Source organism: Diabrotica undecimpunctata, chromosome 2, assembly GCF_040954645.1.
Source record: "Diabrotica undecimpunctata isolate CICGRU chromosome 2, icDiaUnde3, whole genome shotgun sequence".
Taxonomy (NCBI): domain Eukaryota; kingdom Metazoa; phylum Arthropoda; class Insecta; order Coleoptera; family Chrysomelidae; genus Diabrotica; species Diabrotica undecimpunctata.
The window spans coordinates 33,670,740-33,693,854 of NC_092804.1; the positions used below are offsets into that span (position 1 = coordinate 33,670,740).

Consider the following 23,115-nt stretch of genomic DNA (forward strand, 5'->3'; position numbering starts at 1 on the left):
TAATTGCTTTAAATTGCAATAATGTAGTTGATTATTGCTATAAATTCTCTGTAGAACCTTTAAAAGCCAGCGGAATGTTGATTAAGGTGTTCTATACTGCACATTTTAGCTTGTAGGAAATTCACTCGTTGCTGAATTAAATGTGTGTAGCACACAACACTAAGCGTAAACAAGGTGTGGGCCACACTTATGAAGATAAGTTGTGAACTGAATGAGTAGAGGGTTGCAGCTGGAGGGATTGCTGTCAAGTGGTATGCAATAAGGTAATGAGTAGAGATCATTGCGTTATAAGGTTTGATTGGTGGTCACAGATATTCGCCAGTGCTGTAGAAGTGTTCTTAAATTTAAATATTTGGTATTATAATATTATAAGGATCTACCACTAAGATTGCACTATAGATTAGCATTGATATCGTCATCAAATAGGTAATCAAGAATGTTACTGGAAATTTCAGATGATGAAGAAACAAGTAACAGTCTCAGTATAATTGGATATAACTCAATAATACAAATGGGCATCAAGATAAAACTGTACTATATGTATATTACGTATCCTATTACGTTGGCACCATGTTCTAAAACCTAAAACACAATCATCAAATATTAAATTTTTTCAGTAATATATGGTGCGCATATTATGGTGCGACAAGGTCATAGATAGGAATATAAAGGATTTAAACCTTTCGCACAAATTAAAACAAAATTTTAAATAACAACTATAATTAGTTCCAAAATTAAAACTATATTTAACAAATTTTATTCCTCTTTTACGTTTTTATTTTTACTCGACTCTTCTTTATCATCACTTTCTTTTTCATCATCAGGATTCCCCTTTTTGGATATTTTATCCATCAATTTTGCCTCTTTTTGTTTGCGTCGCTCTTCTTTTAGAGCTTTTCTCTGTTCTTTCTCTTTCTTTTCTAGCATTTCTTTGAATCTCTCGTCTTTGGGGTCTACTGAATAACCGAAGTGTCTCTTGACTTCTTCTACAAGCCTTTCCTTGCGTTCCTAAAACAAAAAAATTAATAGAAAGAAATTATATAAGTAGTATTTATTAATACAGTAAAAATTAAAACTCGACATGTCATTCAGAAGACTAAGGATAATAACTCCTTTAATGTTGTATCTGGTCATTGAAGAAATCATAAAAACTTTCTTCTAGATTTTTCTATGACCCCTTGCCTTCCGGACATAAAAAATATAAAAACAAAAAAAAATGTTGGAATATGAAAAATAGAAAAACTAGGTTGATTTATTACGGCAACTACACTGTAATACTCTGTAATCGTAAGATGAGAAGTATAAAACCAGAATATTCTACACGATCAAAGATTTTATTAAAATCTAAATAAAATAGAAACACAGCAATGGATAGTCTATATAAAAGAAGTTTACAATAGACAGTATTGTGCTGATAAAAGCACAACGAGTAGAAAGCGGTGATCAGCATACAAGTCACAAAAAAAGAAATAAGGGATATATGTCGATTAAAAAACAGGAAAGCGGAAGGGCTCGATGGTATACCAAATGATGAACTCGAAGGTACCAAAAATACGGAGCTGAAACAATAATTGAAACTATAGAAGTACTTTTAATGAAATCTTAAACAGCAAGCGTATACCAGACAGTGGAGGACGAGCAGTAGTAGAAATCCTATCACCTATAGTACGCTCAATACAACTACTAAACTGCTAAGAAAGATAATCGCAAATAAGAATAATTCACAATACATATCTAGTGAAGAAATTAATTAGGAACAGGTATAGAAATTCAATAAAATCAACAAAAACGTACCAAGGTGCTAACATAAACTCGGATCACGTTCCTAGTGTAGCAGTAACAGAGACAAAATTAAAACGGTTTAAAAAAACTAAAAAAGAATTTGATGTGACAAGATTAAGAGATACTAGAATAGAAAAACAAGTTAAATAAGAAATAATCGACACCGTTAAATCAATACGGATAAATAATATAAAAGACAAAGATGTGACTGAAGATGGGCAGAAATTAGACAAGTCATAAATGATGCGGGAGAACAAATACTCGGACAAACATCAAAGAAAAAGCAGGTCTGAATGACTGATGAAATATAAGATACCTTTCATAATTTAAAGAAGAAGATGTAACAGAAGTTAAAGAGAGTTGGCTAAATGAACAGTGACGGAAAAATGAGGAATACAAAAATAAATATAATAAATATAAATATAATTTATAATACATAAAAAATTTTCATCGAAGAGTGAAGTAAATGACAATGAGAAAACAGAAGCAAATGCATGTAAAATAGCCCCAAATGGTACAATTCTCACAGAGATAAAACATTAACTAAATAGATGGTCGTAATATGTCAAAGCAGTAGCGCACCTAGAATTTGCCTCTGGGGGGGGGGGGTTTGGTTGGTCACCAAAATTTTTTTATGATGTTACTTCCATTTTGAGTCCTTAAAATGTGTAAGTAACAGTGTCGGAATAGGGTCCTGGGGGGGGGGGGTTTGGGGGTTAAACCCCCTGGGTTCGCCACTGTGTCAAAGAATTGTTCATAGATGGGAGGTAACAAATAACAGATGATCAAACGGATGAAACAAGTCCAAAAATAATAAAAGAAGTAGAATATGCAAAGTATTTTTATTTTGTACAATAAATAAATATTTATTGGCGGTAATTAGTTATAAAATATTATTTTATTTATTATTTTGTTACTATATTTTTACACCAAACAAATGGTGATGACACAAAAACTATTTTGTAAATAGTAATCTTTTGATTTATGTATACAAATCTATAAATGATTATACAATTTCAAAAATATGAACATTAAACCTTTGATTTATTGTTTTGATTTACGCAGTTTTATTTTGTTATTGGCATAATCAAGCACGATAAGCTCATGGATATACTAAAGGCAACTGATCTCGATAACAAAGACCTTCGAGTAATCAAGAACATATACTACAACCAATCAGCAACCATTCGGGTGAATGACCAACTAACAGAAGAAGTTGCAATAAAGAGAGGAGTACCACAGGGCTGCATACTTTCTCCCCTATTATTTAACGTCTATTCGAAACACGTCATAAGCCAGGCCTTAGAGCATATCGAAGAGGGTATTCTCATAAATGGTGAGCGCATGAATAACATCAGATATGCAGACGACACCATCCTCAGGGAAAACAAAGTACATGGTCATCAGTAAGAAGCATATTCCGCCTAGTCAATTACTGGTAGATCAGCAACAAATACTCCAACTGCCCCGTTACTACTATTTAGGAACCACCATAAACGACCAATGGGACCACTCAGTTGAGATAAAACAAAGAATTGAAAAAGCCAGGTCAGCATTTGTCAGAATGAGAAAGATATTTAAGAGCCACGACCTACCCTTAAAAACGAAAATCCGTTTGTTGAGATGCTATGTATTTACAGTGCTGCTTTATAGGGTTGAATCATGGACACTAACCGAGGCATCCATGGGAACACTCGAGGCGTTTGAGATGTGATGTGATAGACGGATACTGAGGATCTCCTGGGTGGACCGAATAACAAACATTGAGGTTCTACGTCGGATGGATAAAACATGTGAAATTATATCCACAGTGAAACAACGCAAGCTAGAATATCTTGGACATATAATGCGAAACGATCATAGATATAACCTGCTGCAACTTATATTACTACAGGGAAAGGTCTACGGAAAGAGGGGACCAGGAAGAAGAATATCTTGGCTCCAGAACTTACGAAAATGGTTTTCCTTGACCACTTCAGGACTATTTCGAGCTGCGGTCAATAAAGTTAGAATTGCCATGCTAGTAGCCAACATCCGTAACGGGTAGGCACCACAAGAAGACGATTGGCTATGAGCACGTGAGCTTGGTTGTATAGTAATTTCCAGCCATTTCTAGTCTGACAAAATGTAACTAACTTCGCAGAAAAATAATTACTAAATTTACTAGACAGTTGTGACTGCGATTAGTTAACCAACTATATAAAGCATCCTACTAGGAGAGATCATGTGGTAAGCAGAAAATTGTTGGTTCTATTTTTTCTTTTCTTTTTTAAACAATGAAAAAAAACACACAAAGGACTGTACACTGGACTCCACAAAAAAAACATTGAAAAATTTGGTTATGGTACGGTTGTCAGAAACCGACCATTTTTACTGGAGTTGAAACAGTAAATAGAGTCATTCTATCACAAAACATTTGTAAATATGAAGAAAATATTAGGCAATAAAAATCTAAAGATGGACGTAAGGATAAGGCTACTGCGCTGTTGGTTTTACTACGCCACTCTACACCTCTGAGGTCCGGGCGGTAAACAATCAGAGATAAAAAATTAGAGGCATTTGGACGGTGGTGCTGGTGGTCGAGAGTAAAATTATAAGAAAAGTAGATATAAACTCGGGAATCCGACAGGGAGATAGCTTAAGCCAACAATACTCTTCAACGTTAATGGACAAAATGATCAGAAACTAAAAATGTTAAATGAAAAACGAAATAACTAAAAATTATGTCAGTTGGTGATCCATTAGAAGGGTTAAAAGAAGCATATCGTAATTATAGAGGTGGCTACGAAGAAAATGAGAGCATTACTTAGCGACTATATCAAGATTTTGGCGAATGAGCATAGAACATATCATAAAGAGACCATATCTCGAAAATTAATAATTAAAAAAAAAAAAAAAGGAAAAATGACGCCTTTGCTCTTACAAATTAAAAATACGAATAACTTATCTTTGGTTCACCTGCCTAATTTAATTATTAGTTATACTTTTTCCATAAACTACCGTTAAGATATTTTATATATACATTTATAACAATGGCACAATATTACAGTTATAAATACATCCGTTATACATTGTGTGGATAAAATTCATTCAATACTACATTGATACTAAATTACATACATCATAAAATTGATAAAGAAATAACTTCAGTTTATAGAAAATATATTAATTTTTCAGAATCTGTCAGACGGGTGGTTAATGATTATATGATGCGTTAGTCATTGTGGGGTAAGATTGCTCTTCTAATGTCACTGTTGACGTTTATCGTTATCTTACATTAACTGAAGTATTGAAAGAAAATTATTTTGCAAGGTACGTATCGGCTCTCAGTTTCTTATTTTCGCTAATGATTAAAAATTTGATGTGACAGTTTTCTATTATATAAAGAGTTTAAGAATTAAAAATAATATTAAACCGTTAATAGTCTGATTCAAATAATATTTTACTTATTTATCAACATTTTCTCTAATGCGCGGTAGTCTTTCTTCATATATTTATATATTGAATCATTCCGTTATTAATATTTCACAGACTTATTCCGTCTAACCTCATAATAAGTGTTCTTTGGCCTTTCTTTCGTACTTCTTCCAAAAACGTGACACTCAGCAATAAATGTTTCTTGTTACGTGATTATCATTTCTGAGTAGAATGTGCCCCAAACCATATTAGCCCATGCTATCTAATGTTGGCATCTCCATCAAACATATTTTACAATTTTCACCACATACTGAGAAAATACATAACCTTGGACCTCTCTGGGTACTGTACCAAGTGCTTATACTTCTAAAGATCAATAAATATCATATATAAACTTTTATTTGCTTATTCCTAAATTTTTCTAATAGCTCTAATAGCCTCATAATGAAGATTGCATGTTTTGTTGATCTGTCTTGCATCCTCCTCATTCCTTGAGTCTTTGACACTCTAAATATTGTAAGCTTGCTGTTTCCATTGACTGCGATCCTGTGCCAGATAGACGGCTTCATGTAGGGATTTTTCCACCAGAGTCTTCATTTGATCTGCCCATCGTGTTGAATATCGTTCTCTCTCTCTTCGGCATACTACATTTCCATCTACTACATATTAATAACATAGCGTTGCGCATATTGGTTAACATAGTTGCCCATATTGTCTATTAATAAACAGTAAAAGTAAATTATAAGATTATGTTCTCTTAGTTTGGAATTAATATTGCCCAAAAAACGAAGAGAGCTTAACGTCAAAGGCCTATGACGTAAAATACTTCCAAAAGAACCCGACCCAACAGAGAAAACAAAAAAGAATTGGAAAAAAATATATTTATTTTTTAACACAATCCTTTCAGCTCTATATACTTTTCCCAGGGATGTTAGATAAGTTTGATACCTTTTTTATAGTCTTGCTCTTCAAAATAGCCATTAACTGCTGACATCATTTTTTCACGGTTGGAAAATCGTTGACGGTTGAGCATTTTTTTTCAAGTTTACGAACAAAAAATAAGCCAAGGGGCTAAATCTGGCGAATAGGATGCATGAGGTAGCAAATCAAACTTTAATTCATGAATTTTGGGTATCTGAGAGCTGGTACTGGTACATTGTCTTATTGAAACAATACGGCCGCATTTTTAGAAAAAAAAACGGCCGCATTTTTAGAAAAAAAAACCGCCGCATTTTTCTAAAAATGCGGCCGTTTTTGCTTGATTTCTTCACTGAAACGTTGCAATAAGTTTGCAGAATACTCGTCGTTGATAGTTTTTTCATTTTTCAAGATAGTCAATGAAAATTATACCACGCGCATCCTCAAGAAACCGATGCCATGACCTTGTATGTAGATGAAACATTCTTTCGGCTTCTTTGGAACCGGTTCTTCCTTTTGAGTCCATTGTTTTCATTGTTCTTTTATATCTGATTATATAGGATAGACCTATGTTTCATCCAATATGAAACTGTGCAAAACTTTTGTTTGTTGCTGTAACACTTTGCTAAACACTCAAATGAAACATTTTTACGACTCTGTTTTTGATCGAGTATGAGCGTGGATCCATCTTGCACACAACTTTCACATCTCCAAAGTTTTAATTAATATGCGATGTACCAATATACTTTCAGTCGACGATCATCCAGTACACTTTGTGTATTTTCTGCACCGTTTCTGGAGTCGTCATTTCATTTGGTCGTCCACTGCGATGCTCGTCTTGGCAGCGTACGGCCTCGTTTAATCTCTGCTACCCAATATTTTACTGTTGTAAACAAAGGAGCAAATTCATCCAGAGTAGAATCCAGTTCAGTTTTTATTTTCAAATAAAAATATTATGTCACATAAACGATAGATAGATAGTTTATTTGACTGTACGATGACCACTGGGATTTCCCCTTTTATTTTATGACCAATTTTCTCCATTTTCATAAATTCACTGAAAACGTTCACTATTGGTGGCTGCCAAACAAATAATAAACAACAAGGCGTCTTTAAACTTGCAACATGTGCTTTATAGATTGTGTCCTTTTTAATACAGTGATATTTTTTAAACAACTACCGCTACCTCTAGGTAACGTCGGGTACTTCTGGGACCACATAGACATCTGGTTCACTGTATATTTTTCTTATTCCTCTAGTATTTGTTCTATAAATTGAGGACCATTTTAGTTAGTATCTTTTTCATTCTTGTTATTTAATTTGGCTCAGGATATGCCATGATACTAAATTTTTGGTTCCACCAATATGTTGTTCTATCTGCAAACGTTTCTCCCATAGTTTATTCTTTTCATTTGTCACTTTTTTTCTTCTTCACGTGCCATATCAGAGTTAACCGACGTTGGTGATCACCATTGTGAAGGCTTTTCGATCTTCTACCACATTGAATAATTGCCGTGCATTGGATATCTGAGTACATTCACGAATGTTTTTTAACGGCCTTCTATGTTGCCTTTAAGGATTAGTTGTAGTATTCTATATCGAATTTCCCTATTGTGAGTTTTACTTTTGTTTTTATTTTTATAGAGTTCTTAATGATTTTGGTGTTTATATTATATGATGTTCTCTTTTGCCATTTATATATCTCCGAAACAGATCAACCTACACAAGGTAACTTGAACTTCTCCTGATTGAAGAACAACGAGTCAAATTAATAACATCTTAATAGGTTCAAGGCATGGTGTAGACGTAATAAACTGCAGAAGTTATAGAGGCGCAAACATAGACAAATATGGACTCCTACTGGACCAGAATAAAGGAAGACATTGAAGCAGCAGCGAAAGATGAAATAGGAACAGAAGTTTGTGCCCGTAAAAATAATTGGTTTGACGATGAATGCAAGAATCCAAAGAAAAAAATGAAGCCTACAGAAAGAGGCTTACCCGAAGAACTAGAACAAATGTAGAGAAGTACCAAGAGAAGAGAAGAAAAGAGGATACACAAAAGAAAAAAAAACAATACCACTTAAATCAGGAACTTAAATATATAGAAAACCTCAACAGAGAGAAAGAATTCAGAGCATTCTATAAGAAAGTTAATTTAAGTTAGAAAAGAATTCAAGCAACCACGAGTCAATGCAGAAGTCAGAATGGCGTCCTATTCACAACAAGGAAAGATGTATTGAATAGATGAGTGGAATACTTTAACCAGGCACTTAATATAGAGGAAGAAGAAGCAAACCTGGAAGACGAAAGAGATGGGGCAAGAGGAACAGACGAGAAGGAAGAGGAACTACCAACGATTCTTGAAGTTAAAGATGCAGTTAAAAAACTAGTCTGAAACAAATTACCAGGAATAGATAATCTCCCAGCTGAACTATATAAGAAGGTGGCCACGATACCATAATGGCATTACAGCAGCTTATAAAAGAAATATGGACACAGAAATCCCTACCCAATGATTGGAATACTTTGGTCCATACACAAAAAAGAAGATATCTTTGAATGCTCTAACCACAGAGGAATTACGCTTCTAAATGCAGCGTATAAAATATTTTCCACAGTATTATGTCACCATATGGCACCATATGCAGAACGGATAGTAGGAAAATACCAGGCTGGTTTCAGAGATTTAAAAAAATTTAGTAGAAACACTGGAATATGGCATAGATACTCATCACTTATTTATAGACTACAAAGGAGCCTATGACTCTGTAAATAGAAGTGAAATGTTTAAAGCAATGAAAGAGCTAGGAATACCAAATCAGTTGGTAAATTTAACAAAACTTACTCTTGAAAAAGTCGAATTAAGGAGGAACTGTCTGAACCTTTTAAAACAGATAACGGTAGTATGTCACAAATCACAACCATTGGTTCATTATATAAAAAATCAGTGCAAGTCCTTGCCTATGCTGATGATATCAATATTGTTGAGACAACGGAAAACGCTGTACGAGAGGCGTATGTAGTATTAAAAGAATCAGCTACAAAAATGGGTTTAATCATAAACACCAACAAAACGAAGTAATGAAAATAAGCATGCAACCGCAAATCCTACGACCACTTGTTATAGAAACGACTTCATCGAAGCAGTGAACGAATTTGTATACCTAGGAGCGCTCCTTAACACTGAAAATAATACTACCGCAAAGATAAACCGCAGAACTTGCACGGCCAACAGATACTATTTTGGGCTCAATCTCCTTCTTAAATCCACAATTATATCAAGAAATACAAAAATAAGACTATACAAAACAATAATACGCCCCATCCTAACTTATGGGTCACAGGCTTGGACTCTAACAAAAAGTAATGAAAACATGTTAGGATGTTTCGAAAGAAAAGTACTAAAGCCAATCTATGGAGCAGTGAATGACAATGGAGTATGGAGAAGACGATACAACTTCGAACTTTATAGAATATAAGAGGAACCATATATCGTAAAACATATTAAGATAGGACGTCTGAGGTGGATAGGGCATGTAATGCGGATGGAACAAAATGACCTAGCTAGAAAAACGCTCCTTGATAGACCCATTGGCCAGAGAAGAGAAAGACCCAGAACAAGGTTGTTTGATAACATCGATGAAGACATGAGAAATATGGGAATACATGCTTGGTGGAGGAAGGCGATGGATAGGTACAACTGGAGAGACATTCTTGAGGAGGCTAGGACCCACGCGAAGTTGTAAAGCCAGAATGATGATGATGATATGAAGTTTTTTCTTGTCTTTTATATATCTCCGAAACAGATGAACCTAATCTAAACACGGAGATAAAACAGCAAAATTGTTTACTTAAAATTAAGATTTAAGAACTAACAACTCATACCATTTTACACATTCTGTAACTTCTTTTCCTAGGTCTTAAAGTAAAAATTCTTGTAGTATATTTCCCATTTGCATATTAGTGCGAAATGTATAATTAATTTTCCTTTGCATCTTTTAAGGCATTGTATTTGACTAAATTCTGTTCTGCCAAGTTTCCATTCGGTTTATTTTATTCATTCTCTATACAATTTCTTCTTTATGATAATGTATCTTACTTCCCTGTCTTCGTAAAAAATTTCACCGGTATAAAAAAATGGTTCCACCATTTTATTAATTGTTTGAGCAGTGTAATTTTATTTCTGCCACTCCAGCACGTTGTCCAAACAAGAATCAAACAGCTGTTAGTGCGATGCACATTTTATATTTATCAAAGAAAAAGGTGAAATCTCCAGCGCGACTTTCACCTTCAGTCGCATTGTCGGGTAGTTGGAGGTTAGCTGTGAAGAATCGAAAACAAGTTTTCAAAATATCTAAGTAGAAGCTATTTATCAACAACAGGTACTTAACACTAATGTATAAGATATTTTGTTTAACCAGAGATTTGGAATATATAAATATGTTTTCAGCATAAGTTTTATCAACAACGATACGTCAACTAATTTTGTTATTAGCCATCTGATAGTCACAATGTGATGGACTATTCTTATTCCTAAAAGTTTTATGATCAGTTAATTAATGTTGGAAAGTTGCTATTTCAGTTGATGTATTAGTTCTTTAAATTGAGGAAATTAAGAAAGTACGCGAGTGATAATATATTTTTACAGGTTAGTATAATAGGCTACGGAATAAATATGCGGCTGGACAAAAAACTCGAATCTTCTTCATTTCTTAACTTAAAATTATTATATTAACGCTATAATAATGATTAATCGAGAAAGTTTCTAAAATTTTCGTTTTGCTTTTTTTTCTGAAACTCGCAAATTTATTTTAACGAAATTTGATTTCATTTTATTCAGTGCAATATCCAAATAGTTGTTATGAATACATTCACTAATGTCATGGTTAATATTTCTCGTAAATTATCTTTAGCTTTTGTTTATGTAGTGAAGGCCTAAAGAACTGACAAAAGTAGACGTATTTTTTTAAATGGCTTTTACAAGAAAAGATTTCTGTCAAAATGAGGTGCGTCACTGAACGAAAAGATTGACCTAACATCTATAATGTATTTCTTAATGCTTGACAGGATACTAAAGAATTAAACTACAGTAGAGCGTCAATTATCCGAACTAATTGGGGGACATGAGTGTTCGGAAAATCGGTGTTTTCGGATAATCGAACTGTATTGATAATATATAATTTAATTATAGAATTTTTGTCAGACACATGCATAGCTTTATAAATCTGGTACTCGTTCATGAAAACTTTCATGAGCGTGTATAGGGTTAGACTTGTACCTTTTGTTTATCGTATATGTAACAATACCTTATCCGTGGTCCAGTATTGTTTGTCTGTTAAAATAAATGTCTTGACGGACCCCTAGACGAGAAACGAGTGTCCTTGTATTTTCCTTCGGCGTGTTCTTCTATTAATTATTCGTCTATTTCGTTTTAGGGATATCGCTGTGCATTTGTCTGAGAGAAATAATCTGTACTTATCTGTATATACTTTCTTAAGGAATATATTATAACCTTTCGAGACTGGTTGAATGACGAATGTCTATGCCAAAAAAAACTGTATTGATAACCATACATACTTATCCACGTGTGAATGGAAGTCATATTTACATATCTACATATGTATTTATATATTTAATGACAGATAGGAATTAAACAAAAAAGTGCAGTTTTGCAACAAAACATTCTAGGTACAATATTGACAATAATTGAAGATTTTTTAATTACTAACGCTTAAAAAAAAATTTAAAAATCTTCAGTTCTCGTCTGCCGAAGCAAGTTCCCCCGTTTACGAGCGGCTAGGTCACGTAGTTTTTTAAGGACAGATCTTTTTAATTCTAACATCTAGAAGTTGGGGAATTATCAAGAAGCAATAACGTTTTCTCCTTTTGCCATATTTTAATTGATGGGCTTTAACAGAGGATATAAAAGTTTCTATAACCATTCCATGAAAATTGTACTATCCATTCAAGCACTCTTTTGTGAAGTGTAAATGGTAGGCGTCGCAGACATATTAATGTGTGTAAAACAACATGGTTTCTTGCTTTTACTAACCACATGCATGAACAATCAGTTGTTGCCAGTCGCATTAGCACAAGCTAAGGCAGTGATACATCCTTGCTTATTCTAGACACAGGTACTGCTAATTCACAACTTGTCACAAGAGTTGTTCGTGGCAAAGCTTCCCAATTGAGCTCAGTTTCGTCTGCATTGTAAACGTTTTGGAGAGGGCGTAATTTTCATCCATCAGTAACCCCCTTAATTAAATTTAGAATCAAGTAACCTGCTGTTGATAAATCAGCAGTTTTTATCCTTGCATTTGAAACTCATGAATGCTATGTCTAGACCAAAATAGTTTTTTAACCCCCCTGTGCTTGCTTGAAAAGTTGACAGCTCTTCGGGTTTTTCCGAATCAGATCATAAATAGGTTCTCGCTGGAATCTTTTTAGAGTAAACCATAATGTACAGCATCATCTTAATCCGTTTCTTAAGGCAAGTTTCATTGTTTTACGAATTGTGGATCCGTCAGAAAAATCAAGCTGAGACGTGGGACATAAAGTTACTTATGCTCGTCTTTTGTCGGGAGTTCGGATAAGCGGTCGTTCGGTTGATCGACGTTCGGATAATCGGCGCTCTACTGTATGTAATTTATTTAGATATTGTGCAAAATGGTAGGGTTCGCAGTGGACTGTTTTTAATTTGTATGATATGGAATATGATATAGTATCGCCACTTTTTTATTTATCGTCACTTATTTACCCATAATACCGATTATTGGCAGAACTAACTACAATTAATATACTAAAGCTTACAAGATTTGCAATTATCTACTTGACAACACTGTGGAATTCTTTAATTCTACGTTTACAAGTTATTAAGGGTGTTTGGGTTAGGGAGTAGCCGAAGAAAGAACAAGAAGGAGATAGAAGTATGCAATATTCGTAAACAAAAGACGTATTCTTCGACAATATTTGGAAGACTGACGATTACCTTAATCACAGCATATGTCAGAATACAAATGTATGTTGGATATGAGCAAGAGAGAGAGTATTATGTATAGCCTAGAGGTCGCTGGCTCTACTAATTACGCTAGGTGGGGTATGACATGGCGAATGACGTATGCCGTTAACTTATGTGCTGTCGCGGGACCATAGCATATTGCATGACAGGTGCTATGGTGGTATGACAGGTGCAAAATATTTGGAGCTATAAGCGATCAAGGGCAGTGGCGCAAAAGATTCAATTTCGAATTATACCAACTCTTCAATGAACCAGATATCGTAACGTTAATTAATACACAGCGACTTGACACATAATATGAATGCCTGACAACATGATTGTTAAAAAGCTAACGACAGGAACACATATAGGAAGAAGAACCAGAGGCCGACCGCGAATTAGGTGGTTAGATGGAGTTGAGACCGACTTAGGGATACTAGAGATCAGAAGATGGTAACATGTTGCCAGAAACCGAACAGAATGGCGACTAATCTTACAGCAGGCCACAGAGGATTGTTGAGCCAAGGATGATGATGATGATGAGGGGTGTCCATTGTAACTTATTTGAAATTCCAACAGATACTATATAAGTACCTACTCGATCTGAAATATAAATAAAGTGGCACAATAAAGACAAATTTATTATTATTTTTTTCGAGTTACAATCGAGTTGTATTCAAACCCAAACCTTTATTATAATAAGAATACACAGTTGGAGGTTATGCTATTTAAAACGTGTACTTATACTTATCTAATAAAATTTATCAACATGTCTAAAGTGTTTCCATTTGCGGTTAACAAGATGTGAGTGAGACTTAATGGAAGTTTTTCATTTCGTTAACTGTATGAATTTAATTAACAGATTTTTATAAATAATTTTTGCAACCAAGATTTTTGTGGTTAAGATCTTCTTAAGAGCTTTGATCACACCTACAAATTGAGATCTGAAATATGCCAAGTTAAGCAAGATGTGGGGACATAATATTGAAAACGTATTGGGATGGAGATGGTAGAGTTTAATTTATCTAATAACACATACTTTTTTACAATTTTTTTCTACTGTCGTTCCCGTTTTAACCTTATTTTATGTTTTTATTGTACTAATAATAATATCGTATGGAATTTTTGCCGGAGAGGTTCTGGTGCCAATTTCATCTGTAACCCTGTTTCAAGTAGCTAGTGTCGATGCTTTACCAGCAGGGACCGACGGCTTTACGTACCTTCCAAAGCACGGTGAACGACTCGTATCATTTTTAGAAATGAAAATGTCCTTGTTGGCGCTGAGACTCGTGCGCTCTGGCTTAGAAAGCCAGTATCTTGCCGCTGCTATGGCGGCACACTTTATTATTTTAAAGCCATATTGTATTGTATAAATATTTAAAAAACACCGTTTTGTACTACATCCTTAACCAAACTGTCAGCTTTTTCATTGCCTAATACACCTATATGGTCTTTGACTTAAAAAATGTTATATTCAATTCTAAAATCATACCTCTTAAATTGAATACAACAGGACATTTCATTTCTTCAAATTTTATGCATTTTAATAACTCCAAGAATTCCAAAGACTTATGGAATTCCTGGAATAAGAAAACTATATGCTATGAATACTTTTTACAAAAAGAAATCCAACAGAAAGTGGGCATGGATCGCACATAACGGAATTACCAAAAATGAAATAGAGTATTTTCTCTCAAACAACAAAAGAATTTTTGAAGACCCCACAACAATAAACAACGTAACAACTGGTAGTGATCATCGTATAGTTAGGACTAAAATAAATATTAACATGAAAGAAGAGAGAAAAAGGATCCTTAGAAAAACAATGCGGAAGGATGACTTCAAAGTAAGAACAAATGGAGAAGAATTCCAAAGGTCTTAGCGAGTAAGTTCGAATCACATCGTCCACATACTCAGGACCAAATTGACGACATTAACAATAAGTATCGAAAAAAAAAAAAAAAAAAAAAATAATATGCAGCAATAATTTTTGGCATCCGAAAAATGAGAAAAACTGAGAACATGTTTAGAAGATGAAAACATATCTATGAAAAATCCCCGCTGACGTCTTGCCCGATGAGCACTTGAACTCGATTTATGCATACAATACAGAAACCAAATAACATTAAACGATTTGGGTTTTCTAAGATAAAGCAAAACCTACAAATGTCACGCGATGACGTATTATTTTCAAAAATATGATTTCCTGTTTTGTGTCAAAAACTGCTAACAATAGTAACTACTATTTCACTAGAACATCCTAGAATTTTAATTGCCGAGTGCTATACAACCGTTTCTTTATAAATTTAATTACGGTTCCAAAAGTCAAGAATCAATTGCGAGGTGGGCATTTTGAGAGGGGTATGATAGGGGTGTATTTTGTGTCCTGTGCTGTTTAACCTCTATGTGGAGAATGGTTTTGCAGAGGCACTTGAAGGTGGTATAAAGGTCAACGGGTACCCGATAAATAATATTCATTATGCCGACGACACTGGAATAATCACAGATAACGAACATGATATCCAGTTGCTGCTAAAGAAAATAAATAATGTAGGAAAAACATACAGCTTGAAGATAAATGCAGGAAAAAATAAATGTATGCCAATAAGAAAAAGCACACAATTTAAGAGCAGAAATGCTGAAAATATCCTCCGTTAATAAGTTGGAGAATGTTCCACATACCATGGACAGATAGGGTGAGAAACAAGGATTTCTTAAGAAGGGCAAATACTGAGAAGAGAATTGCTCAACTTATCATCAATGATCGAAAAATATATGAGCAATATATGGGAAAAAATATGCATTCCCCAACTAATTGTCCAAGGAAAGATTAATGGCAAAAGATATTTGTTGCTGAAATTAATTCTACAAGGAAAACTAGAATTAAAACGAGGGCCAGGAAGACGAAGGATTTCCTGGCTGAAAAATCTATGAATGTGGTTCAACACAACAACCACAAATCTTTTCAGAGCAGCATTTTGCAAAATACAGATTGCCATGATGGTTGCCAACATCCGAAATAGATAGGCACTACAAGAAGAAGAGAGGAGTAGGTAGCAAACAAAGTCATGGTTACGGAATATAAAGAACTGACAGGCATAAACAACACTGCCTAACACACCAATGCACTGTTATAGGTGCATAGCACTATAAGAAGAAGGTGAACAATTTTTAATACCAGTCATTGAATCATTTAAAAATTAAAGTTTCCTTATATCATCTGGCTGAAAAAAATATTTTGATAGAAAGAAAGACATTTCTTTAACTATAAATATTTTTGTTTACTTATATCCCGAAATTAAAGCAACAACACTGTAGAAGACAGTAGTGTCAAATAAGCATTATATGATTCATCAAACCATTTGCTTCTGTTAGAAATATATGGAGAGTTTCATTTCAATATGATAGGAATACACAAATTTTGTTTTTTGATAGGAGTTATTAAATCTACTATTTATTGGATTCTTGGGGACAGGAAAAATATCTAGGTAAACAGGCACTAGATATTGACGAACATATTCAAAATATAATAAAACAGAAACTACATGGCTTTTCTGTTAACAAAGAGATTTAAACTATTAGAGGGTTGCGAAGGAAGACAAAAGTCTTAAGAAATTTCTTGAGATATCAGTTCAAAAAGCAAAATAAAAAATGAAGAAATGAAAACTAATGAAGGAAATTCAGTTAAAAAATTATGACAAGAGAAAACTATTCAAACCAATCATCAAGATTTCTTAGAAGACTTGTCTAGATATAGTTGACTATTTTGGGTTCTCTGTTATAGAGTCTACAACTTAAGTTAGTTTTTTGCACACGCTAACATGATAAATTATGGTCTCCTGTATAGTATGTCATGTGTCTTGTTGTATCAGTATTGTTTCAAACTTAGCAAGATGCACCCTGAAAACTTCTTTAAGAATCTCTAAAAAAACTAATATTTGTATACTTAATAGTGTAGCGTGATTAAATAAAACGAGCGGTTCGAATTTATATACATATATTTATTTATACGTTTACAGTTCGGTACTCTCTTATCGACTAAACTCACTCCTAACAACGTTACATATATATAATAAAGTTACTTTTCGAGAACATTCTGGCGTTGTCCCACCTCTAATTGTCTCCCGTCCGAAGGACGGGCGCTATTGACCTGCCGATTCTTACGTTTTCTAGATTCGTCCTTCTAAGAATTATGACGTATCGGAGATGGGCTATTTCGTTACACTGCTCCCCTCTTAAATCTGATCGTCCCGATCAGCAACTCTATATGTAGGCACAGGATGGCGGAATCTACAGGACTCTCCAGCTCTGCATGAACCCTTTAGAAAGAAATAACAGTCTACTGACTTTGAAGAATACGATCTCATCGGGTTAATGCAACACACAGTAATTCGTACGCCGGTTTCTCGGAAGATCACTTCAAGCATGCTTCTGACAATCTTCCAGTCCAGATTATCTAGTGCATGGCCTATTTTGGGTAAGGCCAAATTCTTGATGTCGTAATTGCACACAATTTTCTTCAAATTAGTTAGAGCACGCCATATATCCTCGTAGCTTGCCCTGTCTGTATACGACTTCCTGGTCACCATATACAGCAAAGATCGAGAACCATCTTCTAATCTCAGTACTCTTCCAACTTTAGGCTGCTGGTTTTTTAACTCGTCCAAACGACCGAATTTCTTATAAAATACTGCTTCTTATAAAAAGATCCTGCTGAACTTCTGTGGTCACGCCGAATCTAGCACTCTTTCTCTCTGCGTAATTTGACATAAATTCATTAAAGCTTGGTCGCCGGTCATCTTTGATCTTATGTTGAAGGGTACGTGCTTCTTCTGTTTCATTTGAACCAGCATATGGTGCAAGACGATTTATGTGAACTACTTTTGGTTTACCTTTCGGCAACTTCTTAATTCGGTATATTACTTCGTCATTTATTTTCTTTTTAATTTCATACGGACCTTCCCATTGTCTTTGCAGTTTGGGAGACAAGCCTCGACGACGTTGTGGATTATAAAGCCAAACAAGATCACCTACTTCATAGCTTTCACTCTTGCATCGAGAATCATATTTATTTCCATCATTCGTCTCTGGAAGTGGACCTGCAATGTCGATTGCTACTCTTTCCATAGGACTATCAACATTGTACTGTTTCATGGGTGCCCTCTTTTTACCAACTGGACCATTACTGGTTGCACACAGTTCACATTTCCGGCACCATCTTCTTACATCATCTTTACAGTTCACCCAATAGAACCGTTCTCGAACCTTTTGCAGAGTCTTCGTAATACCAAAGTGTCCACCTGATGAACCGTCATGCAACTGACGTAAAACTTCTGACACTTTACTTTTAGGTACAATCAACTGAAGCTTAGTTTCTGTACCATCATCGTTCTCAAAGGTTCTATACAGAAGATCATCTTTCAGCACTAGGCAATTCCATTGGCTCCAGTAACACTTGACTTCTGGACTACATGCACTAATGTCTTGCCAAGAAGGTCTTCCACTTCGACGCATCCAATCCAATACTCTTTTTATACATGGATCATCTGCTTGAGCGTCTTGTAGCTGTTGAGGCTGCCATTGATCATTAATGACGGCGGTTCGTCTCACGGGGCAAAGTCGTTCTTCTAATTCAAGACAATGATTAAGATTTGCACTGTATGGCCGTCTTGACTGAGCATCAGCATTTGAATGACTTTTTCCAGCCCTGTGTTTGATTTGTTCTAGCTTTCTGACTGTTGTATTATTTTCTTGCAATTTACGACGAATGTGACCTACGTCGTTACCATTCCAACATCTGGGTTCACGTCTCTTCGGCATCATGTCACGAACTACTTTCCGTACGATTTCCTCCAGACGTTTCTCGTTTTGTTCGTCGCTGTCTTCAGAGGTTCGTACTCGATAGCTCCGTGAAACTTGACTAGCTGTTTCATGTTCTAAGGCAATAGCGAGCGCTTCATCTAAAACTTTCGGTCTTGCTAGTCGTAAAGCTTTCTGTAGTTCAATGTCTCTTAACCCATTGACGAAGGCATCTACAGCGATTTCTTCCAAAACGTTGTCTGGTGCCTCTGGATAGGCCAACAGCGCTATACGAGCAATATTTGCTTCAAATTCTTGCAAACTCTCACTTGCTCGTTGGATTCTACTTCTTATTTGTACTTTGTAGACTGGTTGTAGATGGGCATCTCCGTAACGTTTATCTAGTCGAGTGAACAAGGTCTGGTAACATTTTTCTTGACCCTTAGGAATTGATCTTAGGATATCCGCAGCATCACCTCGTAAAGCAGCAGTCAAGGAAACAGCTTTTTCTTGTTCTGTCCAATGATTGGCTGTCGCAATAGCTTCAAATTGTCTAAGGTATATGGACCAAGAGGACTTTCCATCAAATGGTGGCAATTTGAATCTCATATGATGTGTCATTTCGTCTCTCGGTGATTCTTTTTTCACTACCGGATCTAAGGCTACCGTATTAACTGGTGGTAGCACTTTTGTGTTACTTATCATGGTCTCTAATTGTTTGATCTTCTCTTCTACTTTATCTATTGTTCTTGAGACTTCTTCAAATTTTTCATTGTTTTGAATACATATTTCTTTAATTATTTGTGAAGTCTCGTCGAATCTTCTAAATACATTTTCGAATGTTTCATCGAATCTTTTGGGAACATTCTCCAATTTATTATCATCTCTTTTAGAAGATTCTTCTATCATTTGAGAGACGTTTTCAAATTTCTTATCATTTTTTCTGAAACTCTCTTCGATCTTCATTAAAACTGCTTCTTCTGCTGACTGAAAATAGAATGTCTCTGGGTCATCTCCATTCTTGTTAAGAATATTCTTCAGTCGTTCTTGGAGGATCTTCTTGGACCCGCTGCAATCTTCATCGCGTTCTTCTAGCTGCTCACGCAACTGTTTTACTGAGAGTTGTACTAGCAGCATCTTTGGTCAGGCACGCGTACTTTTTAAAATGTTCAAAAGTCTTTTTCAAAAGTCACTGCTGAATTTATTTTTAAACAAATCAATTATCCTCACACCGTGACACTACTGTAGCGTGATTAAATAAAACGAGCGGTTCGAATTTATATACATATATTTATTTATACGTTTACAGTTCGGTACTCTCTTATCGACTAAACTCACTCCTAACAACGTTACATATATATAATAAAGTTACTTTTCGAGAACATTCTGGCGTTGTCCCACCTCTAATTGTCTCCCGTCCGAAGGACGGGCGCTATTGACCTGCCGATTCTTACGTTTTCTAGATTCGTCCTTCTAAGAATTATGACGTATCGGAGATGGGCTATTTCGTTACAATAGTACCAACTATATAGCTTTAGTAGGTAGTATCTAGTGATCAGAAACATGGAAACAGATGGAGCAATAATGAGATGAGCATGGTAATTATACACTGCAAACCCAACTGAGGCTTATTGAGGGAGACCATAACTGAGAATGTCAGGACAGAAAATATAACCTTAAAACAAACAAAACCATTAACATTTCTGTTAAATATGCAAATATATATATATATATATATATATATATATATATATATATATATATATATATATATATATATATATATATATATATATATAAAGTCAAAGTTGTTGGATAAAAGTAATGACAAACAGTAACAAACTGATTGCCCAGAGACTCAAAAATTGCCCAGCATAGTTATGTAAATAGCTAAAACCATTCAAAAATATAAAATTTGGAAAAACAGGAACCAGTAAACTTTGAAAACAGTCATATGAAATAAAAATTCATAAAATAGATATACTTTCATTTAAATGCTATTAATATAAAGATTAGAACCTTGTATTTTAAACCACATCCTGTGGTAAGGGAACAGACCTAAATTATTTGCATTTTATCATTTCAATTGAATTCAATAGCAATATTGAAAAATGAATCTATTTTTCATCAAACATTGACATGAAGCATTTCTATTAGTGAAAAATCAGATCAAAAATTTTAAAAAAGAATACTAACCTTTACTGATCTTGCTTCAGCTTCCTTTTTGGCTATTCTATTGAATAAATCCTGTTTCCATCCTTCTAATTTTTGCATTCTCTTAACAATTTCCTCCTGTCTCATAGCAGTCCTTTCTTCTTTCTCTTTCCTTAACTTTGCTGCCTCAGCTATCATTTCTGGTATGGTGTATGGATGCTTAAGCCTTTCGTATTCTTTTGAACTATCTAACTCTTCTTTTACAGGCCAACAAAGAGAAGGATTTACTCCTGAAGCTTCTCCATAACGTCCATAGGTTCGTCTAATATACTTCAAGGATCCGTGATGGGAAGCACAAGGCTCAGGGTAAGGATTTTTATTCATTAATATGCTTCTATCCTGTTCTCTAAGACGAGATTTGTTTCGTTTTTGTTCGATTATAGCATCTCTAGCTTTTGCTTCATCACTTATAACTGAAATAAACAAAACTTTATTTTATTTTATTATTATGGAAGTTAATTAGAAATTATAAGTTATAATAGAGACAATTAGTCAATTGAATTCATTTTATTCAACAATTTAATTTAAAAAAAGGTAATAGTTACTGAATGTGTGTAAATAGTTCATTTACAAACTTCTAATTTTATTGGAGAGACTTACAATCACTGGGGCTTAAATTAGATTCCTCTTCTAGTTTTTCAATATTAATTTGAGAACTAAATGTACGAATAACACTAATTCGCTGTTGTTTTAAAAAGATATTTAATATTTTATTTCCGATCATGTTTATATTAATTCAACTTCATAACCTAAAAATTCTTCTTCTTCTTTCTTTATTGGGTGATAAACCTAAAAATTATAAACTGCTCTTATGTCATGTCATCGGAGCGTGGAGTGGATGGAGTGTGACATGAAGTTGACATCATGAACAAGATGTAGTGTAGGGATGTGGGAGAAATTCCGGAAAAGTTAAATAAGCTATTCTTTTAATAGACTTAATTTTGCTTGTATTAAAAATATGTTTAGGACATCGATATAATATACTAGTAAATTATATCATTAGTTTATGATGTTAAATATCTGGTGACAGTAAGAAAAAATGTTCACAAACTTTCACAGAGTTTATTACTGGATAGTCATATTGAAGCAGTTTAGATTTCTTATATTGGAATTAAGAATTAATTCAACCAACAAGTATTTTAAAGAGAAAAATGCTGGACATTTATTTTCTCAATTAGACATCCATTGAAGTCGGAATCAAATTTGTTTCTCAGAATTCATTGGAAACTGTATAATTTATATAAAAATCACCTAAATTTACTCATTCATGTATTGTTCACCTCATTACTCACCACAGGGTGGCTGAGGTTCAGTTGTATAGATGGTCAGTTTAAATTGCTAAAAATTGCATGAAAAATAACTAACAAAATACAGACATTAAACGAGAAGTAAAAAAATTAAATGAGTATTTGTCAATAAAACATTCGATTCGCAATGATTGGCAAAATTTAAATGTCATCTGAATAATAACACAATTATCTGTTATACTTTTAACACAATTCTTGTTTTAAAATAATTTCATATAAATACAATTAATATTTTTAAACATATTATTTCGTTTATATAGTAATTAAATTTATTATTTGATATTTGTCTTATAATTTAATAAAGCTACAATAGTGTTGTGGACAGCTCTAATTATTATACTTATATGACTTTCACGATGAAACTAGCTCCATAATTACACCTTATATAAAAATGATAGTGGCAGTCAGATGCACTCAGGCCAAAGAACTAAAAGGATAATAATTTATATCAGCAATGTGTAGCATGTATTTTGCTTGTGTGAGACAGTTGCCTGTTAAATATTATGGAACCTTAGGGAAGATATGCTAATATCTCACCAGATTATAAAATTATAGTCTGAGAGCATTCTAAGGTTCTTTAATAAACTCCCCTCTCAAAAGAACACACTGTCCTTAGACCCCACAAGAATACAACAGATCTTGATGATCAATGAATAGGTGCATAATACAGCCCCAGTCT

At 34.2% G+C, this 23,115-nt stretch overlaps 2 protein-coding genes across 2 annotated transcripts in view; one reads left to right on the plus strand and one right to left on the minus strand.

Moving 5' to 3' along the window:
- Nucleotides 1–703: 703 nt before the first annotated feature.
- On the minus strand, nt 704–21,911 carry LOC140434390 (large ribosomal subunit protein mL64-like). The gene is made up of 3 exons (XM_072522590.1): nt 21,730–21,911; nt 21,112–21,542; nt 704–1,008 (listed from the first exon to the last, which is right to left on the minus strand). The coding sequence occupies exons 1-3, from the start codon at nt 21,851–21,853 to the stop codon at nt 757–759; spliced, it is 807 nt and encodes a 268-aa protein (XP_072378691.1). The 5' UTR covers nt 21,854–21,911; the 3' UTR covers nt 704–756.
- Ugalt (UDP-galactose transporter) overlaps nt 21,328–23,115 on the plus strand; it is a 34,846-nt gene continuing 33,058 nt past the window's right edge. Inside the window, exon 1 of the mRNA XM_072522588.1 lies at nt 21,328–21,435. Within this exon, the coding sequence (XP_072378689.1) occupies nt 21,415–21,435 (21 nt within the window). The 5' untranslated portion in view covers nt 21,328–21,414. The remainder of the gene's footprint in view (nt 21,436–23,115) is intronic.

Coding starts and splice junctions, on each gene's coding strand:
- LOC140434390 (XM_072522590.1), bottom strand. CDS start 21,853: ATGATCGGAAATAAAATATTAAATATCTTTTTAAAACAACAGCGAATT. Junction 21,543..21,729: donor TAATTTAAGCCCCAGTGATT/GTAAGTCTCTCC, acceptor TGTTTATTTCAG/TTATAAGTGATGAAGCAAAA. Junction 1,009..21,111: donor CTGAAGCAAGATCAGTAAAG/GTTAGTATTCTT, acceptor TTTTTGTTTTAG/GAACGCAAGGAAAGGCTTGT.